Below are 26,700 nucleotides of genomic sequence, written 5' to 3'. Positions count from 1 at the left end.
GGAAGTCCAGACTTCAAAGGAACAGCCAAACTGAATTATCTCTGGGTTACTATTTCCAGATGAGTGACTTTCAGAAAGGTAAAAAAAAATAGCCAGGATTTTTTTTCTCCCCCCCCCCCCCCCCCATGAAGGTAAGGGGGAATGGGATGGAACAATTAAATGTTTACTAGGTGCCAGAAACATTGCAAATATCATTTCATTTGAGCTCATTGTTCAGAATCCTATAGCATTTAGAAGTCTGACGTCTCAAAGTCATCAAATTAGAAAGAATCTCATTCCACATTTTGATTCCAAGACAAGGCACAGGATAAGGGCACTGGACCTGGAATCAGGCAGATCTTAATTCAAATCTGGTCTCAGACACTTACTAGCTGTGTGGTCCTGGGCAAATCCCTTAACTGGAATCTGCCTCAGTTTCCTCATCTGTGAAATGAGGATGGCAAGAGCACCAACTTCCCAAGGCTGTTGTGAGAATCCAGTATGATACCCCAACAGTGCTTAGCACACTGCCGAGCACACAGCAGGTGTTGGATAAATGCCGATTTCCTCACTTTGGTCCCACTTTGTCCTAAAGATGAGAGGAGGCCCAGGGACAGACTAAGCAGTGGCAGGGCTGGGACTGGCACGCCCCATCTCCATACTTTGCACGGTAATAATGATGTTGCTTTACCTTCACAACCATGCTGGGAAGCAGGCACTATTATCATTTTACAGATGAGGAAGCCAAAGCTGAGATTAAATGACTTGCCCAGGGTCACTGCCCCCAGGTCTTTCTGACTCAAGTCCAACACTCTGCCCACCCTGCCCACTCTGCCCAGCCTCTGTCCAAGGCCACACAATGCCTTGCTCCTCAGCAGAACTAAAGCCTTTGTTTTCTTTATTGGGTTCTTTTTTAAAAAATCTAGTTAACGTAGCACCTGATAATTCTACCACCCTGGCACTGCCAGGGAAACAGCTTTGATTCCTGGCTCGAGGCTAAGTTGTCAAGGAAAACTACATGTAGAGTGTGAACACCAAGCTGGCAACTGTTTGCTCGAGGTTACTGCAGTTAACAAAGGCAAGTGGCAGCTTTTACCACTCTCAATGTGTTCACACAATAGCTGGTGCACGCTCACCCTGGGAAATCCGTCTTCCTTTCTGATGACCTTGAAATTCAGAAGCCAAGGCAAGTCGGATGTACGTTGTTGTCTGTACATGCTACTGAAATGACTCAAAACTAAGACTTGCTGTATTTACAAATAATAATAGTTGGCATTTCGCCACTGCTTTGGAGATCTGCAAAGCACTTCTACAGATGTCCCCAAAGTCAGTCAAATTTTAAGCCACTAGAACTTTTCGGGCACCTGTATTATCTCATTTGAATTGCACAGCAATGTGAGGCTGAGTTTGAACCCATCTTCCTGACTCCAAGACCAGTGTTATCTCTCAATGATTCAATGTGTTAGGTTAATTAAGTTTCTATGGATCATATTTCTGCAAAGGATCAACCATGCTCATTGTCAACCTAGCACTAAATGGCCAGAGTGAACACAGAAGAGAGGTGGGGAGTAGGGAGGGCACTGGACGGTGAGGAGAGGGGACGGGAGGGGAAGGAGGGAAGGGGAGGAAGTCTTGAACCTCTGGAACTTGGGATGTTCAAAATCTATTAGGGCTTTGTGATATCTTGGACACCTCTGACATCTACTGAGGTTCTGGACCCTTCTCAGAATTATGTTTTTAATTTCACAAAGTAAGTTATATAGGATTATAAAGGAAGCTAATTATATTAAAATATAATTCTCTATATAAACTAAATATATTAATTTCTATGTAAATTATATTTTACATATTATATGTATGTGTATAGGGGAAGGGGACAAGCAGAGACAGAGAAAATGTTCTCGGACAAGGTAAGAGGAAATGATGAAAGAGGAGAAACTGTCTTCCTAATGATACGACAAACAAAAGACTTTGGGAAGTCATTTACACATGTAGTTTCCAGGAATGGACCAAAAGTGAGAAAGGCACCAGGAAGCCTCCTCCTTGAACCTGACATTCTGCACGTGAATTCCCAACATTCACTCCATCTCAGCCAGTTTTCCAGTTTCTAAGTTAATGAAGCAATAATAGGAACACAAGGTTTCACAGAATGAAGGAACTTTAGTTCAAAATGTCATAACAATGTGAACATACCCTTGAAAGCACATTTAGCATATTATACTGCTACTATCAAAGACCTGTGATCCAGAGCAGATAAAAAACCCTCATCCTGCTGCTCAACAGGTATTCTGAGAACTATTACAGAATTATCCTTCAGCAAAGCTGTGAAAATGCCTGTCTGACCAAAGTCACAGTGAAGGGCATTTCCAATGTAGACCCAAGGGGAAATCTGCAGCCTGTTTAGGCACATATGTTGTTAATGTTTTGGGGGCTTGAGGTTTTCTGATTAAAAACCAAGGCTGCCTCTATTGAAGCCCCTCATGGAAAAGGTGTTATGGGAAGCTATCCTGGGAATTCCACATGTTATGCAGACTATGTTTGAATAAAGACGGCCATTCTGCACACATGGTGCTGTGTGTGCAGCCCCGCTCCTATTGGATAAATGGATCCATCTGTCTGCATCATGGTATTCATGGTGTTGGGCTAGCCAACTCACTCAGTGGGTCTTAGCAAATATCAACCCAATACACTTTCAAATCACAGAAAAATATTTCACTTCCTAAGGATTCAACTCATCTTTTCTCCCCTTTAACCTTTGGTAAAAACCCCAAGCCTCACCTGGGTTGTTTCAGACACATAAGAACTCGTTTTAACCCTTCTATTACTAACAGCTATTTTCAGGTTTTCTCTTTTCCCCCTCTATGAATCAGAAATGCTTGTCTTTGGTCTATGTCACAAAAACATAACCTCTTAGTGTTTTGAGTTTGTGCCTCTTTTTAATTAAGAAAAAAAGAATATTCAGTTTGGAAGAATATGATTTAATTCCTATTTTCCTCTTCAAATAAATTTCCTTAACATCAGCACATGTGAAATGTCCCACCTCTTGGCAGAGTAGGGGCAGACCACAGGTATGGAATGAGACACACATTGTCACATGTGGCAAATTTACTCCCTTGTTTGACCCGACTACCTGTGTTACAAGAAGGTTTCTAATGGGTATATGTATGTATGTGTGTGTGTGTGTGAGAGAGAGAATGACAATGACATTAAAAAAAGAATATCAGTAAAGCAATGAAAACTCTGCCTCCTTCATCTAGATGCCCGCTCCCCCATTCCCAGTGACAAGGACCTTTCAGCTACTCTGTTCTAACCACTCTTTCCAACATGGAAGCAGGTTATGAAAGCCTCAGATGCCCTCCCTCCCTTTCTAGCTCACCTGCCCTCCCTGACTAGTTTTCAGCATCAGCTTGTGGGCAAAGAATCCAAGCCGTCATTGACCTTTCAAGGGATCTTAACTGATTCCTCAACTATTTTGCATGTAACGGTTCTTAAATAGACATTTCCAGGATTGCTTTCTGTTTCCCAAATACATAAATGAAGCATTTATATGATATGAAGACAGCAAGGACATGAACTAAATCACCCCCAATCTCTCTCCATTCCCTGATGACAGGCCAATCTATGTGTAAATATGAACAAAAATTCCTATCTGACAACCCCCCCAAATGCAGATTTCCTTTAGATCATAAACTCTGAAAATACATTTCAAATATTCTATTTCCTCATCCATTGTGTGGTGAGTGAAAAGCCAAGTTCTCCACCAGCCGGGTCAGGCCTTCTTAGTTTTAAACAAAGAAACCGTCTTCTTTTCGGAAGCGGCTTTGTGACGAAGCTGCTTGTGGTATGCAATTACAATCTGCATATACATGATTTTGAAAATAATTTAATATATTAACATCAACATACAGATCCAAGGATATCCTGTCATTATCTGAGATTTGAAGAAACCAATGAACACAATCCCTACAAGACAGAAGAACAATCCACAGATCTTTACAGCGCGTCACCATGGTGTTTGGACAAGTAGTAAGGCAGAGGGCACATAAATGAAAGCCTTAGCTGACAAGAAACCACACTGAGAACCCCGGGGGAAAGGAAATCAGACAGAATTAATAGAATGCCTTATAAAACAATCAGCAACATTAGGACAAATCAGTCTCCACTTTTCACTGATTAGGCCTCTTTCTTCTTGATGATCAACGGTCCCACGTTGTCTCCGGTTTCTTCATTGTGCTTTGTGTGGGCACCATCGCAGAACGGGAACTAGAAAGAAGATAAAGAACAAGAGAGAGAGATGAATGCATGGTGACTGTGGGATCAATTATGATAGTAACCACAGCTGACAGCTGGCAGCACTCTAATGAATTATCATGATTATTTTCTACTTTACATAGATTATTATTTCATTTGATGCCCACTTTTAAGAAAGGTGTAACAGGCAGACCTGAGTTCAAATCTCACCCTAGAAGCTTAAAAACTCTGTGACCTTGAGCAAACCTTTCACAACCTTCCACAATCTCAGTTTCCTTATCCAGAAAATAACAACAATGAACAATTACTCAGTCACTTCAAGGTATGAGGGCAGCTGGGTGGTGCAGTGGATATTTATTAGCTGTGTAACCCTGGGAACATCACTTAATCTGTCTGCCTTATTCACCAGGAGGAGGAAATGGCAAACCTGTCCAGGATCTCTGCCAAGAAAACCCCAAATGGGGTCACAGAGAGTCAGACACAACCGAAAAATGACGGGAACTGAAAACGTGTTACTAAGTGTTACCTCATTTGATCCTCACAAGGATAGGAGGTAGGAGCTATTATTACCCCCATTTTAGAGATGAGGAAACTGAGGCAAACAGGGTCACACAGCTAATGTCTAAGGCAAAATTCAAACTCAGATCTTCCTGACTCCAGTTCAGCACTATCTAGTGAGCCACCCAGAGCTGCCTCTAATGGGGATAATGAAATCATTTACCCCGCTGAGTTCAGAACACAGTTTCAGAGCTCACAGGGACCTCAGAGGTTCTGACACCACCACTCTCACTTTACAGAAACTGAAGCCCAGAGACATTAAAACGGACTTACCAAAAGTCACCTAGCTGGTAAGGGCCTGAGAGGAATCTGACCCCTGGGTTGTTGTGAAGATAAAAGGGCATAAAGTATATGAAATGGTTGACAAACCTGCTTCCCAGCTTTGAATAGCGTCATACCACAGTGCTGCTTAGGTTACACCAAACAATTTCTTAAAAAACAAAAACATCCAAACTCAACAACTACCAGCATAGAATCCAAAGGAGGCAAAAGGCCAGCACTCAACAAGAGAGGAAAGGAGAAGGGAAAGAGGAGAAACTCAGTTCATCTTCCAGGCTATCTGTTTGCATTTAACATTTTTCTTATCATGATGTATTCAGGAAAGGACTAAGTTTTCAGTTACTGAACTTTATCATGTTAACTACAGGTCACAGAAGGCTTACTTCTTGATTTTAGAGCAGACACTCAGGTCACCTAGTCCACCCAAAGCCCTCCTACTGCAGATGACTGAAGTAGAGGCCTAGATAGAAGGGCCCTATGGAAGGTCCCTAATGAGAGGCAGAGCTGGGACAAGGCCCAGGTCCCACTGTCTCCAAATCCAGACCTGCTTCCTTGACCCAATGAAGAAAAGTGACCAAGCAAGAAGTCTGCCAGTAAAATACAGGCAAGCACTGGCTCAGTGTAGAAAGGGGCAGGTGTTTGGTAGGGCCCTCACAGTAAACCAACTGCCCTAAGATTCCATTCTGGCAAAGAAGGGCAATAAAAAAACCCAACTCTGCCCTCTCCCAGGAGTCACTGAGGCCAGGTGAGGCCTGCATCTCCAAGTGACGGACGTTTAACATCATCATTAGTGGCTCCTATTTTATAAACAGAGTGCACATGATCATTCCTCCCAAATGGGGGCGATGAGATACAATTCTGAGAACAAAACCACAGGAAAAGTGGCCTTGGAGCTGTCAGTTCTCAGGCCCATTCACACCCATAAAGTGGAATTCTGACATGAAATGATGCTGAAACCAGCTTGAAAGAGGCCGCTGGGACAGGCAAAAGGGACAGGAAGGGACGATAGTGGATTTAGGTTTGAATCCCACCACTGCCCACTGCAAAGGACTACTGGCTAATTCTGGGGTGGCCCCTTCATATCGTCAGGGGCCTATTTCCTCTTCTGCAAAAGGGAGGGGGTAGGGAAATGTCTGAACTCAATCCTAAAATGCTGGTTGCTGTTAGTGCCTCAAACTTTCTACCAAAAACAGCATACTTTTAAAATTGCAAATTAATTTTAGCAAAGCTTCATGCCACTGTTGTCTTTGGGCTACCAGATCTTATAAAGAACCAGCATATTGTGGAAAGCCCCTTGGAATGATGTCCAAAAAGCTACAAAAATATGCACAACCCTTGACTCAGCAGTACCACTATGGGGCCTGTACCCCAAAGAGTTCAAAGAAAAAGAACCCATAAGTACCAAAATCTTAGAGAGTAGCAAAGAGTTGGAAATGAAAGGGGTGCCCATCAATGAAGGAATGGCCAAATTAAGTTATTTATGAGTATGAGAGAATGTTAGCGTACAACTTTTTTAAAAGCCGATGAAGGGGGTGATTTCAGAGAAACTTAGGAAGGCTTGGGTGGAGTGAACAAAATCAGCAGAACAGTTTATTTTATTTATTTTTATTTTACTGTCATCTCTTTTTCTTTTTAATTTATTTAGTATTTTCCCCCAGTTACATGTAAAAAAACAATCTTTAACATTCATTATTAAAATTCTTGAGTCCCAAATTCTCTCCTTTCCTCCCTTCCCAGCCTCCTTCACCAAGAAGGTAAAGCAATTCAAAATATGTTACACATATGTAGTCATACAAAACATTTTCATAATAGTCATGTTGTGAAAGAAAACACAGACAAAAAAACCTAAGGAAAAATAAAGCAAAAAAAGTAAACTTCAGTCTGTATTCAGACACCATCAGTCTTTCCTCTGGGGATGGACAGCATTTTTCATCCTACGTCCTTCAGAGCTGTCTTGGATCACTGTACTGCTGAGAAGAGCTAAGTCATTCACAGCTGATCCTCTCACAGCGTTGCTGTGACTTGGTACACTGTACATATCACTTTGCATCAGCTCAGGTAAGTCTTTCCAGGTTTTTCTGAGAGCGTCCTGCTCCTCGTTTCCTACAGCACAGTAATATTCCATCATAATCACATACCAGAGTTTGTTCAGCTGTTCCCCAATTGAAGGGCATCCCCTCAACCCAGGAGAACAGTCACAACGATGCTGTAAAGACAAACAACTGTGAAAGACTCACGCACCAAACAACTCAATGACCAATCACAATTCTGAAGGGCTTGTGATCAGAGCTTGTGATCAAACATGCTCCTCATCTCCTGGCAGAGAAGCAATGAGCTCAGGGTGTACTGAGACACAGACTTTTGGATGTGTCCAATGTGGGAATGTGACTGTCTGATTACACATATTTGTTACAAGGGTTTTGTTTTCCTTTTTTTCCTCAAAGAAGGAGATAAAAGTAGAGGAAACAAGATTTTTGTTAATTGAAAAAAATAAAGAGCCAGCATGCCAGGCATCAAAGGTTTAGAGGGTAAGTTCGAAAAAAGTTATTAAGCACTTATGAATCCACAAGCATTTATTAACAGCCTACTATGCGACAGGAACAGATGAAGTTGCTAGGGATACAAAGGCAAAACCAAGGAGCTCTGCCTTCAAGGAGTTGACATTCTGCAGGGGGGTGAGTAAAAAAATGAATGCACGCTGGCTGACAATGTTTACTGTAAGATACATTTGCTCTCCCAACTCCATGGCATGTCACATGCTGTTGGGATGAGCTTTCCCCTCCCTTCCACCTTCTTTTAAAAAAAATTTGTATTTTTTTAATTACCTGCCAACACAATTTTGAGTTTTTCTGAGTTCTGTATTTTCTCCCTCTCTCCATAATCTGATTTAGATTATACATATACAGTCATGTAAAACATATCCGTATTAGCCACGTTGCAAAAAGCAAAAAATAAAAACGCAGACCAAAACCCCCCAGAATAGTAACATTCAAGAAGTGCTCTGTCCGTTCTTTCTCTGGAGGTGGAGAGTATTTCTCACCACAGGCGTTTCAGAACGGCCTTGCATCACTGGACTGCTGAGAACAGCTTCTGTCTTTCACAGCTGATCATCTTTATGATATCGCTGTCACTGTGGACAACACTCTCCTGATTCTGCTCACTTCACTTTGCATCAGTTCATTCACTTCAGTCTTTGCAGGTTTTTCTTGAAGAGCTCTGTTTCTTCCTTCTTATATAGCACAAAAGGCTTCCGTCACAATCATATACCACAACTGTCTGTTCAGTCATTTCCCAACGGATGAGCATCCCCTCCATGTCCAATTCTTTGCCACCACATAAAGAGCTGTTATAAATATTTTTGTATATACTGGTCCTTTTCCTTTTATCTCTATGGGATACAGACTGTAACCCACAGATAGCAACAGTGCTATTGTGGAGTCAAAGGGCATGGAGTTTTACAGCCCTTTGGATTTACTCCAAACTGCTTTCCAGAACAGGATGCATTAGTTTCCCTATTCTTCCATAGCCCCTTCAATATTTGATTTTTTTTTCTGTCATACTACTACTTATCTTAGGGCTTTTTAAAGCAAAGCTCCATTTATTTCTACACTTTCTAGTGTTTCTAATAGGAATAAGTATTTTTTTTTATCAAAAGCATTTTCTGCATCTAATGAGATATTCTTAAGATTTTTGTGAGTTTTGTTATTGGTATGATCAATCATGCTGATAGTTTTCCTAATATTGAATCAGGCCTGAATTCCTGGTACAAATCCCAACTGGTCATAGTGTATGACCTTTGCGATATATTGCTAGTGTCCCTGTTAGTGTTTAATCTAAAATTTTGCATCAATATTCAATAGGGAAATTGGTCTATATATATTTTTTTCCCTGTTTTTTACTCTTCTGGGTTTAGGTATCAGCACCATATTTGTGTTGTAAGAGAAATTTGGTAGGACTCCTTTGTCTGTTTTCCCAAATAGTTTACATAGTACTGGAACTGTTCTTTAAATAGTAGAATTCACTAGTGAATCCATCTAGTGCTGGGATTTTTTCTTAGGGAGCTCATTTATGGCATGTTCAATTTATTTTTCTAAAATAGAGTTAAGTACTCTATTTTTCCCTTCAGTTAATCTGGGTAATTTATATTTTCATAAATATTCATTGATTTCATTTAAATGGTGATATTTACTGGCATGTAACTGGGCAAAATAACTAATAGTTGATTTAATTTCATCTTCATTGGTGGTGAAGCTAATTACCCTTTTCATTTTTGATATTGAAAATTTGATTTTCTTTTTTTTAAATCAAATTAACCAGAGGCTGATCTATTTTATTGGGGTGTTTATCCTTCATAAAACTAGTTCCTAGTTTTCTTTATTAGTTCAATGGTTTTCTTACTTTGAATTTTTTTTCAATTTTTCTCCTTTGATTTTTGTGATTTCCATTTTGGTCTTTAATTGAGGATTTTAAATTTTTTTCTATTTTTTTAGTTGTATGTGCAACTCATTAATCTGCCTTTCCTCTATTTTATTGATGTAAGCATTTAGAGATACAAATTTCCCCCTAAGATATGCTCTGGCTGCATCCCATAAATTCTGGCATATTGTCTCATTGTTGTCATTCTCTTTAATGAAATTATTGTTTCTAAAATTTCCATTTCAAGACCCACCTCCAGGGTCTTGAACACACACACACTCTCTCTCTCTCTCTCTCTCTCTCTCTCTCTCTCTCCAACCTTCTAGTTATTAGCATTACCCCCACCCACATTACTTCATATTTACCTATTCCCCCAAGTAGAATTTAAGTTCCTTAAGGGCAGAAATTGGTTCATTTCTGTTTGTTCAGAGTATCCAGCCCAGGGTCTGCCACATGATAAGTGCTAGATAAATCTTTGCTGGACTGAATAAATATAGAGACAAATGCAAAATATATCCCAAGTAAAAAGTAAAGTCATGGACTGGGAGAAGGTGCTAACAAGTTGATGGGATGTCATAGGTGACAGCTGTGCTGGGCCTTGAAGGGAGATATGGATTCCTCAGAGATGGAAGAGAGGACAGGTCAAAAGGAGAAGCACTGGAAATTAACCAATCAAGCTGGCATCAGGCCCAGCACATGAACATCTGCCTTTCCACTTGGCTGATTTCTAGCCCATGAGCTGTCTGGTTTTCTTAACCTCCCAGGAACATTTCAAATTAAATCAAGTTCAAAGATCAGAATCCCAATGGGGAAACCTCAAGCTGGAAATGGAAAGGAAGATGCTGACACTCACATCAGTGATGTGTGCTCTACGGCCAAGCTAACCGATGGGTGCTTCTTAATATAGCAGGAAGGGCCAGCAGACCGTGCACTAAAGGGCAGGGTCACTGGGGTTCAAATTCAGAGGGAAGAGGACATGCTACTTAATCATTTCTCAGATGTGGCTTTGGTTACTGCTGAACTCAGTTCGTGGAGGGAGTCTAATGAGACTCAGAAAAAGGAAGGAAATTCAGAAAGGTTCTTTTGTCAAAATGCTCAGAAACCATTAGGATTTTATTAATGAAAATGACACTCAGGAAGCATTACCATCTCCCACTTCTTTCCTAACTCAACAGTCGTATATCAAGACAGAGGAGCTCTGCTATGCTGAAAATGAATACAAAGTATTTCACTGACATGACACAGGGAGTATACCAGGGCACAGTGTGACACTGAAATCTACCCAACTACCAAGAAATCCAATAAAGTGCCCTTCTTCTTCAACTCAAAAATCTCAGTGGCAGTTTTAAAACCAGAGCCATATTCTGAAATCTCGACTGACTGACCCACCCTACTATCAATTTACCTCAGCTGTTGGACAAATAGGATCCCTCCAATTCTTTCCCATTTAAAATGAATGGATAATTGAAGCACTTACTATGTGAAAGCACTGTGGGGATGCAAAGAGAAAAGCAAGACAGTTCCTGCCCTCAAGGAGGTCACATACTAATAGGGAGACGATCTATATAGGAGATTTCAGTTACAAAGCAGATGGAAGTCCCCGTGATCCTGAGAATGCAGAAGCAAGGCAGATGGCAATGCTTCTTCTTTAGTGTCTTCCATCCACAAAAGCACATTGGTTTCTGAGGATTTTCACCATGGAGCCCCTCGACACTAATCTTACTATCCTGGACCTGGACCAATGTTACAAAATACATTTCCCAACTATCTCCCATCAACAGCAGGTTTAGCCAAGAAATATCTGGGGTAGCTGCTCTGAGCTTAGGAAACTGCTGAGATCAACACCATTCTTTAGTCCATAAAGGGCATTTATATTAGGAAGCAAAGAGGTAAACAACAGTATCTCATTTCCTTCTAATCTCCTGCCCTCATCTCAGCAAATGCTGGTCCTGCCTCTGGTTGGTGCAACAACCTAAAAAAATCCTAAAATTCTCCCCACCTTCCACTGGTTCCCAACTCACACAAGAAAAGAACCAGGGAAAACCTAAGTGCTAATCTGAAAATGTATGGAAGGAAAAGGGGTGCTGCCCCTTGGGCTTGTAGCCCACAGTGGGCTGGATTCATATCACTAGCCAGGCTAGGCAAGCAGGCAAACAGCAACATGGTGTTTACGGAGGCCTTCTTACCTCCAGTGTAAACTCATTTGGTCCAACATGGTGTTTACAGAGGCCTTCTTACCTCCAGTGTAAACGTCATTTGATCCAAGCAGCGCTCTGCACTTCACAGCAGACACACAACTGCTTTAATGTGACCTTTCTCTTGCTGCTCCTACCATTCCCTCCCTGCTTGTATTTTAAGTTGTCTCCTCATGCTTGTCAATTTTTTTCTGTCCCAGTCATCATCTACCAATAGGTACCAATTTGCTTTTTTAGAGAAAGAATTGATTGTAGATGCACTTATAAACTGATCACAGGGCTGATCAAGCATGCCCTACCAGCTACTGCCACGAAGCCTGCCTTCTCTGGTGAGAAGTACGAAGCCTAGGAGCTGAAGTTAAGCAGCTATTAATAACGAGAGCTTGTAGGTGAGGAGTTATCTACTTTTGGGGTCACGGGCCCTTTGGGGGCAATCTGGTGAAACCTCTGAAGCTCTCCTCAGAATCTTCTTAAGCACATAAATTAAAATGCACTGCACCAAGAAAAAGCCAACTACTTATCTGCAGCGTGACAGTGGGTGAGCAGGTCACCTCTGCCTCAGTCTCCTCATTTGTGAAATGGGGTTAATAGCAGCACCCATCTCCTAGGGCTGTTGTGAGGATAAAGGGAAATATATATCTATGTAAATGCTAGCTATTATTACACTGAAATACAGTTTAAAAATTTAAGGTATGAGTGCTTACGACTAGAAAGGGACGCATATTGACTAAAATTTGTAGCGAGAAAGAAGATGGATCCTCTGATTTCCCTAGTGCTTAGCACATTGTCGTGCAAACAAGGGGTCTTTTAAAAACCCACTGTCATACAAACTACAGGTTGGTCAACTTGCAAGAGACACTAGGCAAAATTCTACAACATAATATGAAAGGGGTAGTTCTAAAAACTCAGAAAGGGAAGCGGTCCCCACCACAAGCCACAAATCCAATTCCAGTCTGCCATATTTCCTAATTAAAGCAGTGATTATGTAATAATAAAAGTTACCTTAGAAGTATTCTGTATATACTTAATATATGTAACACATCATCTCTCCTGATAGAATATTAGCTGATGGAGGGCAGAGAGTATTTTTGGTTTTATGTCCTAGGTCCTAGGACCTTAATATGATGCCTGACACACAGCAGGCATTTAATAAAGGTTTGTTGATGACAAGATCACATAGAAAAGCTGGAAAGGACCTCAGAGGCCATCTACTTCAACATCATTTTACACAGGAGGAAACTAAGGCCTGAAAAGATTAAGTCACTTGCCCATGGTTGTGTAGGTAGGAAAAGGCAGAGACAGGATTTGATCCAAGGTCTTCAGGATGCGTGTTCTTGACCCTGTACCCCGGGGTCTTCAACTCGACTGTATTGAAAACTGCTATAAAGATGATAAACGAGACTGAGATAAACCAAGACTCAGCAGATAAGCTACCTACAGACATGGTGCCTCCTAGCACTAGAGACTGGAAGAACAGACCCCGTCCAAAGGTTATGAAATCACTCCAATTGTGAGTAACTTCCTTAATCATTCCCAGTATGGAGAACCCTCCAGGACAAACTGGCTTCCACTGCCCTTCTCCCACACTGCAGCCTCTAGTCTCACAAAGGCCCGCTCCCAGCCTTCCTGTCACCACCATATTGCAGCCCCTATCTCCAATCTCTTGCCAAGGCCTGTTGACTTCACCCCCTCAACATCTCTCTAACAAATGCCCTTCTCTGCTCTGAAACTACCTCCAGCCTGGGACCTTCATCATCTCACCTCTAAACTCTTGCAACAGTCTACTGGGGTGGGGGTGGAGGGAAGCCTGTCTGTCTCAGCGTCCTCCCCACCCCACCTTCCACTCAGCTGTCAAATGACCTTCCTAAAGCACAGGTCCAATCATGCCACACCTCCCGTCCCTATCACCTCCAGGACCAAAAATAAAATCCTGCTGGGCATTCAAAGCACTTCATAACCAACCCTCGCTCAAACTTTCTGAGTCTTCCAGCTCAGAACCCACAACATGCTCTGCGGGCCACAGGCCTCCTTGTTGTCCCTCAAACAAGACACTCCTTAGTGAGGATGTTTGCTCTGGCTATCTCCCATGCAGGTAATTCTCTCCTTCCTCATCTCCACACACTGGCTTCTGTGTGCCATCTACAGGAAGCTGTTCTGACCCCCTCAATGCTGGTGCCTTTCTTCTGCTTGATGACCTCCCATTTTTCTGTGAACTCCTCTGAGAGGAAGGACTGCCTCTGGCCTTTTTCTGTGTCTCTGGCACTTAATTACAGGGCCTGGCATGCAGTAGGTGCTTAATAAGTTTACTGACCATTGATAAAAAAATAAGTCCCATTACAATCCGAAATATCTCTACCAGCATTTCCAGTGATAACAAAGAACTGAAACAAAGGAGATGCCCATCCACTGGGGAACGGTCAGACAAATTCAGTGCATGAAGGTGATGGAATCTGACTATGCTGTAAGAAATGACGTGTGCGATGAATACAGAGAAATGTGGGAAGATCTACGTGAACTGATGCAGAGTGAAGCCAGCAGAGCCAAGAAAACAACGTACACAGTGATAAACACCACACAAACACACATGACCACAACAATGTAAATGGAATGAACGACAGACATGCAAAAATCCCAAGTAAAGGTTATAAAAGTACCCAGAGCAAGCACAGCTTGGAACAAGAGAAAAACACCCTTTGGCAGAAGCAGAGGGGTCCCCGGGGTGCACAGGGCCCATGTCTTTCAGCCTTTTTCAATGCCATGATCTTTTTCCTCTTCTTTTTGTCTAAACAATTTGTTATATGAGATGGCTCTCTGAGAGAAAAAAAGAAAGGAGGGAAAGATGCTGGGGAGAATTACGGTGTTATAAAAAACAAAAACATCAATACAAACTTATTTTAAAAATATTTATTGCCATATTATTGTCCTCACACAAGGATCATTACAATGGCTCACTTGTGGTTATCAACATTCCTTATCCCGATTTCAAAATTCTTCCAAACCTCATCCTGCTTTACCTTTCCTTCTTCTGATACTTAAGACCACAGATGCAAAGGGAATTTAGAGGTCAGTTAGCTCAACACCTTCATTTTACAGATGAGGAAACTGAGTGAAAACTTGAAGAAAAAAAAGCTAAGATATAAAAGATTTAACTGGGAAACATCAAATGAGGCAGGGAGGTGGCCATTCTCCTCCCCAATTATAATCCCATTACTTCAGAGCTGGAATGGACCTGAACTGACCACGAATAGTCTCTACCATCCACCTGACAAGTGATCAACTAGCCTTTGTCCATTATTTCCCAAGGTAGTTCACTTCCTTTTTGGAAAGTTCTAACTATAAGACAGCTTGAGAGCTATAACGGATCTCAGGGGCCATCTAGTGAAACCCTCTCACTTTACAGATGAGGAAACTAACTTGTCCAAGGTCACACAGGTTGTAAGAGACGTGGGATTTCAATCTAGGTCTTTCTATTGTACAACAATGCTTCCCTAGGAAACTTTTTCTGCTAGATTTTCCCTCACACAGAGATGACATCAGCCTTTTGACAATTTTAGCCCTCTGCTCTTAGTCAACAAGCATTTACAGGGGCTACTATGAGTCAGGCACAGGGCTGAGTTCTGGGAATACAAAAGGAGGCAAGACGGCCTCTGCCCTCAAGGAGATCAAAGGCTGAGGAGGGAGAAGGTAAGAGAAAAATAAACTGGAGTTAATCAACAGAGGGAAGGTCCCAGAGTTAAGGGAGATTAGGAGAGGCTTCCCACAGAAGATGGGGTTTTAGCTGGGACCTGAAGGAAGCCAGGCAGGCCAGGAGGTGGAGATGAAGATGGAGAGCACTCCAGGACTGGGGGACAGCCAGTTCTGCCTTCTGAGAGTAAGCAGAATTCCAATGTAATAATAGCTGACCCATATAACCCTTTAAGGTTTACAAAGTACTCACTTATTTGACTGCCACAATGGCCTTGTGAGGTAGGCACCTGACACATGGAGAAACTGATGCCTTAGGGAGGAGGAGGGTTCAGTCACCTACCTGGGGTACCCCAGCTCATTAGTACCAAGATGCAGGATTCCAAGTCAGATTTCCTCTCACTATCAAGTGCAGAGCTCTTTTTCACTTCCTGTTAAAAATCTTGAAAATTTTTGAAGAAAGCAACCAGGTTCAGCTTAAGTCTTCCCTACTCCAGGTTCAGTATCTCTGGTGCCTCCTAGAAATCTTTGTATGGAATAGCATGAACTCCTGGCATCATCCTGGGTGCCCTCCTCTGGAATCTCAGGCCCAGGGACATGTCATGTCAGTATCCGTCCCAAGAGGGAGCACCTGAATTGAATACCCAGGAGGGGGTCTGGCCAGGGCCAAACCCGCAGCACTATCACCACTGTCAAGCTCTGGGTCTTTGTGGTCAGCCTGTGGATTCATGCCAAGTCACTAACAAGTCCACCAACAAGCCCCAACTGCTTCTTTTCTCATGGGCTGCAGCCTAGTCATGTCTTCCCTCAATCTGGTACTTGAATAGTAAATTTTTTTTAAAACTAAAGCACAGGCTTTACCTTTATTTCTATTCATATGATCTTTTTGATCTGGCCAATCATTCTAGTACTCTTGAGAAATTTTTGATGAACATTGTAATGGAAATGTAAATTTTAAAGATCTTCCCTGCCCCTAGGCTAATGTGCACCTGAAGCCTGGGGTGGGAGGCTTGTTTTTCAGTAGATACTTCTTGATTGGCCAGTGAGTCAATAAGGTTGTTACATTCTCTGAGCCAGGAGAAGGCTATATAAGCCCTGATGTGTAACTTTGTTTTGGGACTCACTTTGTGAAGTGTTCTGTGATTTGATCTGAATTCTGGGAAGCCGTTGTTGAGAGTCCCCCGGCTTTGAAAAACCCAGAATGTGGAAACCCAGATGTTGACTGGGTATGGATGTAATGGTTGGACAGTTTGGAAATCTGTCTACTTGATGTTTCTGTCTTGATAATTATGCCTGTATACTTTGAGGTTCAGGGTGCTGACCTTTTCTCCTGAACAAAGTAAACGATATATGTCTGACTGATTAAAGGAAGCTTGTTAACCCATTTTGAGTTGCTTTCCTTTAACAAAGCAGATCCAAGAACCTGTGGTAGCTGCAAACCCTGAGGACGTGTTTGGGGTGCTTGCTGCTACAAAATCTGCTATCTACACTTTCGTCTGTATCCCTGACAAAAAAATGCCAGAAGAGTAGGGCCAAGGTCTGAGCCCGGGGCAAAGTTTCAGAGAGCTCTCTCCATGTTCATAGGATGTCAGAGCTGGAAGAGACCGTGAAAATGACCCAAACCAATTCAATATCCCGATGAGCAATCCAGCAAAATCAATGAAAATGATGATGCCCAGACCCACTTTGCGTTTGAGGCAGGATTTGAACTCGGGTCCTCCTGACTACAAGCACCAGGTTCGATCTACTGTGGGTTATTAAGTGCTTACCATGTGACAGGCACTTTGCTAAGCAGTGGGTATATAAATATAAGAAAGAAATTCTTGGTCTCAGGGAGCTTACATTCCAATGAAGGAGGGTGGTACCTACAGGGAAGAGCAAGGACTGGAGAGAGGGCAGGACCAGAGGACCCCGCCTCACGAAGGGCCATCTGGCTCCTCAGGGGAGATGCCTCTACTTCTCCAGGGCGGCCCAGGCCAGGCCCGCCCTCACCATCCACTTTCCCCTCACCTTCTGAATCTGCCTACTGTGATTTTCAGTCTGTTGGCCAGTGTCAAATCCCATAACTCCCCATCAATTGCCTGTCCAGCCCCTGCTCTAACTGGTCAGGTGAGCAGGTGCCAAGGATGGCCTTGCCCCTGAATCTACCCGGTTCTCCCTCTCCACCCCCTTTACTTTTTGCTTCTAATGTTCATTTTCAATTGCGTGGTGGTTACTTTTACTCCTCTATCCAAATACCTCCAATCCAGTATGCTTAAAATGGAACCTATGTCCTCCCTGAGTCCAGCTTCAAATCCCTCTGAATTGTCCTATGTATCCATACCTCCTTATGTAGCTAAGGTGCAGAGGAGAGAGGGTTGGACCTGCAGTTAGGGAACCTCAATTTAATCCAGCCTCAGATTTGTACTAGTTGTGTGACCCTGGGCAGAACATGTCACCATCATCTGCCTCAGTTTCCTCATCTGTAAAATAGAGATAATGATAACAGATCCTACCTATTTGTGAAGATCACATGTGATGCTATTATGGAGTACTTAGCAAAACCTGAAGTGCCGTATAAATACTGACTGTTACCACCATCAACTGCCCCCCCCTTCCTATTCCCAGCTCTAGTCAAGCTCTATCACCCCATACTTATGCTCCTATAGGACTCTCCTATCTGGCCCTCCTGCCTCTGGCTCCCTGTTCTCCATCCTAGACACTGAAGCTAATGAATCTTAGAACCAGAGGAGCCCTTAGGGGCCATCTTGTCCAACCTCCTGCTTTATTTCACAGCTGAGGCTCCTGAAGCCCAAAGGGCCTGAGTGACTTGCTTAAGGTCACAGAGGTATTAGTGATACAGGATTTGAATCCAGGTCTTAGCCCCAGCTCTAGACCCTGCTGGGCCTTGAGAGGTGCTTTATCTTCAGAGAACAGACCGGTGCCAGGTGCTTGGCACTTAATGGTCCAAGAGCTAAAACTAGTGTAGGGCTTGTTTTCCTGACATTATGCCACTTAAATCTCACAACCTCACAAGACACTGTTATTGCCATTTTACAGAGGAGGAAAATGAAGCCAAGTCCCTGGCCGAGGGTCCCAAACTGACAAGACTGATGCCAGGAGCTGGCTGGCACCCCCAAGGCTTCCAGCCCAGACCACAGAGCTAGTGGACAAAGTCCTTGGGGGACTCCCCGCATGTATTTCATACAACAGCACAAAAGCACAGCTCGGTGTCAAATTAAAGTTCTGCTCCACTTAACCCTTCAGTAAAACCATAGAGAACAACTGTCCAAGACCCTCACTCCTGCTCGATTCCTCTGCTCAAGCAGTCACAGGACCTTCAGTTATCAAAGGAGCTTCTTCACTCTGCTCAACAGAAATGGGCAGAGGGTCTTGCAGGCTCCGAATTTGAATCCCTTCAGAATGAGAGAGAGAAAGCAGCAGTCTCAATTAGATGAGAGTTTTCCTTCTAAACTGGGTCGCCACTCTATTCATTTTCAAAGTCAAAACATTTACTCATTCTCCTAACAGGGGTCAGGTTTGTGAGAAAGGGGCTAAGTCTAGAAAGGGCTTTAAGCTGGAGAAATGTTTTTTTTTTTTTAATTTTCAGCTGGGCCAAAAAGATGATTTTTAAATAGCCTACCTACTGTAAAACATCCAACAGTGGTTGCAAACCTCCAGAAGGCTTTCTAAAGGGCTTTGTTTAAAACCTAGATCCACCCCCCAGACCAGCCCTCTCTTCTAACATATCAGGCTTGCTGTCTCTGTGCCAGAGCCTAACTGTTTCACATTTCTACAGCACTTTAAGGTGTACAAAGTGATTCCTTCACAGCAACCCTGTGAAAGAAGGGAAAGCCGTACAAGCATTTGTAACCCCATTAGGAGACTGAGGCATATTAGTCTAGGGCTTACCTGTGATCACGCTATAATCACCACCCATGTTTTTGCATTTCTTTTCATTCCCAGCACACAGTGCCGGTACACAACAGGTACTTAGTTAATGCTTAACTGACTGCCCAAACATCATCTCCCATTTATTAAGTGTCGATTATATACCACCACACACACACACACATATATATATATATATATATATATATATATATATATTTTATATACATATATACCTATACGGAGAGTGAGATTGAGGTGGGGAAAAGGGGAAAAAACTGTGCTAAGTGCTGGGGATACAGAGAGAGGCAAAAAGCAGGTCCTTGCCCTCAAGGAGCTCCCAGTCTAATGGACCACAGAGCTAACATGAGGCTGAGACAGAATCTGAACTCAGATTTCCTAAGTCCCAGTTCTATCCCCTACTCCACTCTGCCCCTGCTCTCCCGGCAGAGTCAAACCCCAACAGTCTTCTCAACTCTACACAAAGAAAGGGAGCTACGAGGTGATGACAGACAACATTAGATTTTGGTAGGACTAGCCAGTTGGTTGTTTCTGTTAGGAGCAATGTTTTGTTGAAATAAAAGCTCTCCTCAGTGAAGAAGAATAAAGAACAAACACTTACAGAAAAAAAGTCAGAAAGATGACTATCTCTATCTTCTCTAGCCTTTCAAGTGTTTGCTTTAGTGAAATCGATTTTAGTTGTTAATTAACACTGACAGTACACAAAGTTCTTTCTGCAACCACAAAAATCACCAGAAATGCTAAGAAGTCACTGGGGTGAATTTATCTCCTCTTCCCCTATGGCTTCAGGAAAGTATTTCACCCATCTCAAGATCCCTATCTCTAATCTTGGGTCAGTATGGTTGGTTAACGGCTGCTGGTATTACGCAGGACATTTCCTATTGGGGTTTGATGTAGTGCATTTTTCTCAAAGGAACTAAGTTCTTTGTTATGTTCTGTCAGTACTAATCTTGGTCCATCACAGCTGAGCAAACTGAACCCTCTTGGCCCTGTACTAGAAGCACATTGAGAAATCATGAGCGGATTCTGCTTCTTGAAAAGGGTGAATAAGCAAGCATCCTGATGACCAGGATTCCTGAAAGTGGCCTCAAATCTGCTGATACTCAGGAAGGTCGAGGGACCCAGACCCCATCCCCTCACCTTCTTGGACCTCCAACAGCGGCAGTACACAGCTTTATCTCCCAAGTCTTCCATGTCAAACGCGTGGACAATCTTGGGGTTGTCTTTCTGGATGGTGAGGTTGACCATGGACCTGCAGCGTTTTTCTTTCACCAAAAACCTTTTGTAAGCTAGGTAGCCCACCACAGCAGTGCCAGCAGCCAGTGCCACAGCTGCAATGCAGTCAGCTAAATCAAGGAGAAAAAGAGAACCATGGTCAGCAGAGTTCAGGCATCCTGGTTAAATCAATTGTGGAACATGAATATAGCAGGAATAGTATTACTCTGTTACTCCTTGACAATGAATTTGAGGATTTCAGAGAATCATAGGAAGATTTAGGTGAACTGATAAATAATAAAGTAAGCAGAAACAAGAAAACAATCTATGCCATACTTGCAAAAAAAAAAAGTAAATGAAAAGAATCAGAAGTCAACAACACCCAAATAGAGTGTCATACTTCTTCTCTGAGAAGGTAGAGGACTATGGGTACAGAAAATTATAAATACTATCAGACACAAATAATTTGTTGGTTTTGCTATCCTGTTTTTTTTCTTGATTTTTCAATCTTTGTGGAAAAAGAATGGGTCTGGAATATATCTGAAAATGAAGGTGACAGAAACACTTTTAACAATTGTCTCATTTTTCTTTTTTTCACTTAAAAATCTATTTACTCTCCCTTCAACGTCACTGAGAAAAACAAAAAACTTGTTTAACAAATATTCATAGCCCAACAAAACATTCCCACATTGATAATGTCCAAAAAGTGTCTCATTCTGTACCAGAGTGCAAAGGTAATATAAAAACAAAAGATTTAAAAAATTTAAAAATAATAAATAAATAGGCCCAATAAACAATGGTTTTGTCTTTACAAAGTACTCATTTTGCATTCCATCACAGTCCTCTGTAGGGCCAGTACTGAGAACATCCCTGAGTCAAAGAAATTAATTTAAACAGAAATAGAAGGGGGAATCTTGAGGTCCATTTGAAGATTCAGAGGGAAAAAAAAGACTGCATACAAAAACTTTGAAAAATGCTAATCTTCAAATTTATGTTAAAATGTTATACCAAACATTTAGTTTAGGGACACACAGATGAAGCCTACTGCTTTACCACTAAATTCTCTAGTGAACAGGCTGGCTCACTGATCCAGGACTTTGTTTCGGTCACATGGACCACAATCCATCTGTTCCTGCTCAATCCAACAAGCCTCTCTCCCCCACATCCTCCCAGGAGGTCAAAGCAGGGCCTCAGTGCCTTGCTGTCTTCTGACACAAAGGAACCAGGACAGTCTTGGGCTCCCTGCCCTCTCACCCATTTTCTTACCCTATCACACAATTCCTTGATGGTATCTTTTACCCTCATCTGTGAAATTCCTTGTTAGTTTTATGTGGCTGTTCAAACCAACAAAACATTTTTTAAGCAGGGGAATACAAACATGATAAAAAAAAGGTAGTCCCTGCCCTCAAGGAGCTTATATTCTAATGGGGGAAGTTAACACACCAACGGGACCTGAAAAGAAGAGAGAGATGCCCCAGTAGGGGCAGGTAGAGAAAGTAAAGAATGATGGTGGAGCTTCTAGAAGGACCTCACCAATGGGAGAAGAGGCAGGGGAGTTGAGGAAGAAGACAGAGGTCAAAGGCAGCAGAAACATGATAACAAAGCCCCAGACTGTTCTATAAAATATGTACTTCTTTAACAAGGCAACACCATGCAGGATATCTGAGAGATCGGGCCTCACAGTTGGAAGAGTTGGGTTCAAGTCCTGCCCCTGACACATATGGATGGTGTGATCTTGTGTCAAGGTGAGTCACAACCTCAGAGGTCTCAGAGAAGGTGACAACCTGCCCTGGTGGAGGGTGTTTCCTACTGGGAAATCCCAGGGTCAGGGTCTCTAAGACCTACACTACTCAGTTCACCTGCCTCTTCATGTGACCTTTCATGAAGTCCTCAGAACTCCCCAAATGGGACCCCAGTCCCTGCTCCAGGGAAGGTTTGAGAGAAGCCAGCTCTGCAGAGGTGACAATATTAGACAGCAATAAGTGGCCTTCAGTCAGTACAGGCTCTCATCTGAACCTCACAACCCTGTGAGGAAGGGATTCACTGATATCATGACCCCCATCTTACAGATGAGGAAAACGGAGGCCCAGAGAGGTTACAGGGCTTCTCTGAGGTCACAAAGACAGCAAATGCCAGAGGCAGGAGTTGTACACAGCTATCTACCACATCACATGGCTGCACTTGTTACATCATACAAAAAGCAGCAGAGAGAACCTGGGAAGAGGTCAAGAGGATGAAGAGGGATGCTTCTTGGCATTCTCCCAGTGTGCCAAAAGGACCTAAGACAGACACCAAAGCCCCACAGAAACCCAAGTCTCCCACCTCTCCAAGCGATGCACAATTAACCATGCTACTGCTTCCACCTGTCCAGACATTTACAAGTCTTTCTGGTGTTTTCTCTCTTGGTGCCGTCTACAAGCTTGTTTCAACTTCTGAGATGGTTTTTTCCAACCCTATGCTTATGTTCCCTCCACTTTGGCTAGTCTTCTCATGGTTTTGAGGAAAGAACAATGGATTTGGTATCAGAGAAGCTGGTCCTACTCTCATATGCTCACAAGTCTGATCTTGGGCCAAGGAATTAACCTCTATAGGCTTCAATTATGCTCACCTAGAAAATGATTCTACTTGATCTCTACCTTCTTTTAGTAAGCAAGTTCAGCACTTCAGGCAATGATGCTAAATCCTATCACCTTGACCTTCCTTCTGAAGCTGCCACCACCCTGGACTATTGAAAAAGCCTGCTGGTTGTTCTCCCTGCCTCAAGTCACTTCTAGTCTGGTCTACTGATCTTCCGAAAGGGCCTATGGGCCTAAGTGACTATGTCACCCTGCAACTGCGTGCAGTCAATTCCAATCCCTCCTTATTACTTCCAGGATGAAATAGGAAATCCTCTGTTTAGCATTCAAAGCCTCTCATAATCTAGGCCCTCCTAATTTTCCAGTCTTCTTAACCTTTAATCACCCCCTGGTATCTTTAACCCAGTGACACTGGCCTCCATGCTGTCTCTCGAACAAGAAATTCCACCTCTCAATCTTGGCCTTTTTTACAGCCGGCCCCATGCCTAGAATACTCTCACTTGTCTCTGCCTCCAGGCTTCCTTCAGGCCCCAGTTATATTCCCACCTTCTCCAAGAAGGCTTTCCTGACTTCTCTTAAGGCCTGAGCCTTCCCCCAGCTCATTACCTCCCATGTATCCTGTCCCTATTTTGTACGCACACAATTGTTTGCATGCTGTGTCTCTGATTAGGCTGGGTGTGTGTGTGTGTGTGTGTGTGTTACACAGCAGTAATAAATACTTGTGGAATGACTGACTTATTCCTAGGCATGGTTGCTATTTACATATAACATAACAAAAAGAATAAATTCAGCCTCATATCAGTGGCAAGCAGAGAAAGTCATAACATAAGATGCACATCTGGGTTCCCTTTTGACTCTCAAGCATCATCCAGAAGCCTAACAGTCAGTTTTCACCAAGGATTTCTCTGGAGAAAGAGCCTCAAGCCATCCATACCATAAAATCACCATTTGGGGATGGCTCGAAGGATTTTCAACCTTGCTATAGCTTTTCAAGCTCTATTCACAAGACTCTTCTTTCTTGACCTCTTAGCATCAAACATTCCTTAAAAAGGGGAACAATGGAAATAGACCTCTCTCTGTCCCAGCCACATTTATGAAATGCCAAAATCATTTTTTAAATGGTCAGTCCCCTGCCTCCCACTCTACGTCCATGTCACTCTGAAGAGCCAAGGCAGTAATGAGGAAGTGAGCTCAAAGTGACTTGGCTCTGGGCAAGATCATTCTCAGAAGGGAAGCTGCAGCAGGACACTGGAGAGGCAGAGAGAGTTAGGGCTGGGGAGGGAATGAATGCTCTCTCTCCTGAAAGGACTTATCTTTACCCTGATATACCCTGATACTAGATGCCTGGCTCACTGGGGGGGTTTTACCTTGCTACCCACACTCTAGCCCACCTCTTCCTCTCCCCTCACTCCCTCTAGCTGTCTTTCCCCATTAGAGGCTAAGCTCCTTGAAGGCAGCAACTGTTTTGGGGTTTTGTGTGTGTGTCCTTGATATATTTTTAAATAGAATTTTATTTTTTCCAATTACATGTAAAGTTCATTTTCAACATTTGCTTTTTATAAAATTTTGAGTTTCAAATTTTTCTTCATCCTCCCTAACTCCCCAAGAAGGCAAGCCACATGATACAGGCTATACACATACAATCATGTTAAACGTATTTCAGGAACTGTCTTGCTAGTTTGTATTTGTATCTCCAGCCCTCACATAGACCCTGGCACTCAACAACACTTAATAACTATATCCACCCATCATCCATCTATCCATCCACCCACCCATAGTTCTATCCACCAGTGGTCATCTATTTAGCTTTCACTTATGCATGTACTAGGGCTACAAACACAAAACTAAGGACACTTGTTCTCAAGGAGCTTACATTCTAATGTTGGTGACTACACACAAAGGGAGAGTGGTCTGAAGTTACACACAGGGGTGTTGAGCAGGGTCCCGGAGGGAGAATAAAACATCACAGTGCACTTAGTAATTATGGTTTCATTTTGGTTTATGGCTCCAGAGAATGCCTCCTCTTGCTCAAGGCCTTGAATTAAAAAGAAGAAAGGCAAGACATTTTACCAAGTCTAATTACTGACAATTATCCATTATTGTTCATCTTCTCCCTCTGGATCCTATTCAGCAGAGCAGTACCAAGCAGTCGTCCCGAAACACTTCTCCCCTCGGCACTCTTGTTGCCCATGGAATTAACTGAAGAAAGGTTTGCGTCCAGGGTTTTTTCCAATGTCCTTTTGCCATCCCCTGCTTGGAGCAGCAGGAAAAGGGAAATGTCCTCCAGAAGGAAACAAAGCAAAGGGACTGAGAGTTGGCCTTCCCAAGAATGGTGGTGGCCTGCCAGGCAAAGCAGGCTCCCCCAAGTCTGTCACTCGTATACTTGGGAGGGGGACCAAGAAACAAGGGAAAGGTCCTGGCTTTTTACTGCAAGCCAGGACCCAAGGCTGAAGGAGTCAGCAAAGACCACGGGAAAGCAGAGGGAAGCTTAAGTCAGCCAGCGGCGTGGCTAGGGCAGTGCAGCCAGAGAGCCCAGAGCTGCTGGGGGGGCAGGGAGCCCAAGGCCTAGAGCCAGCAGGACCCCACAGCTCAAGCCTGGCCTCACCACCTGTCTCAGTTTCCTCATCGGTAAAATGGGGGTCATCAAAGCACCTACCACACAAGGCTGCTGTCAAGACCAAAGGGGCTCTGACTCGAATCCCGCCTAGCTCGGACCTCCTGGCCGTCACCACTCTGGTCTTGCTGACCCCGGGCGGGACCCCTCAGTTTACAGAGGAGGTCCCGGCTGCTACGTGACGGGTGAGGAGCCTGATGGGCCGGGGGTCTCCTCAGCACAGAGGGGACGACCAGCCGCTCTCCCAAGCACTGTCCCGTCCAAACAAGCCCAGACCCGAGGAGGCCGGGCTGTCACCAGCTCCGGGCTCCATCCCTCGCTGGTAAACGGGGAGCCCCCGAGGCTGCTTCTGGGGGCAGCCTGGAGGCGTCCCGGGGCCCCGAATTCTGTACCAGGCCCTCCCTTCCAGAGAAAGACGCCGACGCCAGCGGAGCTCCCCAGGTCACGGCAGGGGGCTGGGAGGGAGCCCTGGGTGGCATCCCCGGCTCGGGTCCGAGGGCAGCGGGGGGGCGCTTCGGGCCCGGCCGGGCAAAGGGGAAGAGAATTAGAAGCCCAGCGCCCACGAGGCGTTTATTTGGAGGAGCCACAGAACGAGGCTTTTCGGGAGCGCAGGCCGGCAGCGCACACCACCGGGCCCCCCAGGGCTTCTTTGGGGGGCCCGCAGCTCCCCCCGCCCAGCCGCGCGGCCCGGGACGCCAGGGCGGACGTAGGGAGGCCGGCCCCGCCGGGGGCCCGACCTCCGCGGGCCTCGGCCCCTCCCCCCGCCCCGCCTCGCCCTTGGCGCCGCCAGCTCAAGGTTAGGCGGCCGCGCGCTCACCTCGCACGGACAGGTTGGAATGCAGGCCCATGGCGGCGCCGCGCTCCGCGGGGAGAGTATGGGCGGGGGACAGGGGGTGCCGCCGCAGCCTCGTGCCGGTCTGCCCTCACCGCACACCGGGGCTTGCTCCGCCCGCCGCCCGCGGACCCGACGCACCGGAGGAGACTCGAGGGCAAGCTCTGCCGGCGGGCCGGAGGGCACTGCGCAGGCGCGGCCGACGCACGT

The 26,700-nt window shown here is 44.1% G+C and overlaps 1 protein-coding gene across 2 annotated transcripts; it reads right to left on the bottom strand.

The window, feature by feature from the left end:
* Positions 1-3,846: 3,846 nt before the first annotated feature.
* On the bottom strand, positions 3,847-26,700 carry CISD1 (CDGSH iron sulfur domain 1). 2 transcript variants are annotated; one of them, XM_069101815.1, is made up of 3 exons: positions 26,476-26,691; positions 20,394-20,599; positions 3,847-4,242 (listed from the first exon to the last, which is right to left on the bottom strand). In XM_069101815.1, exons 1-3 carry the CDS (start codon positions 26,504-26,506, stop codon positions 4,153-4,155), a joined length of 327 nt encoding a protein of 108 aa, XP_068957916.1. In that variant the 5' UTR covers positions 26,507-26,691; the 3' UTR covers positions 3,847-4,152. The 2 variants fall into 2 exon arrangements, with proteins under 2 accessions (XP_068957916.1, XP_068957918.1); XM_069101817.1 differs by lacking the exon at positions 3,847-4,242 and adding an exon at positions 6,673-7,170 and having other exon boundaries at positions 26,476-26,700.

Source organism: Petaurus breviceps, unplaced genomic scaffold (genome assembly GCF_028583685.1).
Source record: "Petaurus breviceps papuanus isolate PSGF00001 unplaced genomic scaffold, PetGlider_PUasm1.0 490, whole genome shotgun sequence".
Classification (NCBI taxonomy): domain Eukaryota; kingdom Metazoa; phylum Chordata; class Mammalia; order Diprotodontia; family Petauridae; genus Petaurus; species Petaurus breviceps.
This window is presented reverse-complemented; position numbering and strand designations above follow the sequence as displayed.

Coding starts and splice junctions, on each gene's coding strand:
- CISD1 (XM_069101815.1), bottom strand. CDS start 26,506: ATGGGCCTGCATTCCAACCTGTCCGTGCGAG. Junction 20,600..26,475: donor TTCCAACCTGTCCGTGCGAG/GTGAGCGCGCGG, acceptor TCCTTGATTTAG/CTGACTGCATTGCAGCTGTG. Junction 4,243..20,393: donor GCTGTTGGAGGTCCAAGAAG/GTGAGGGGATGG, acceptor TCTTCTTTCTAG/TTCCCGTTCTGCGATGGTGC.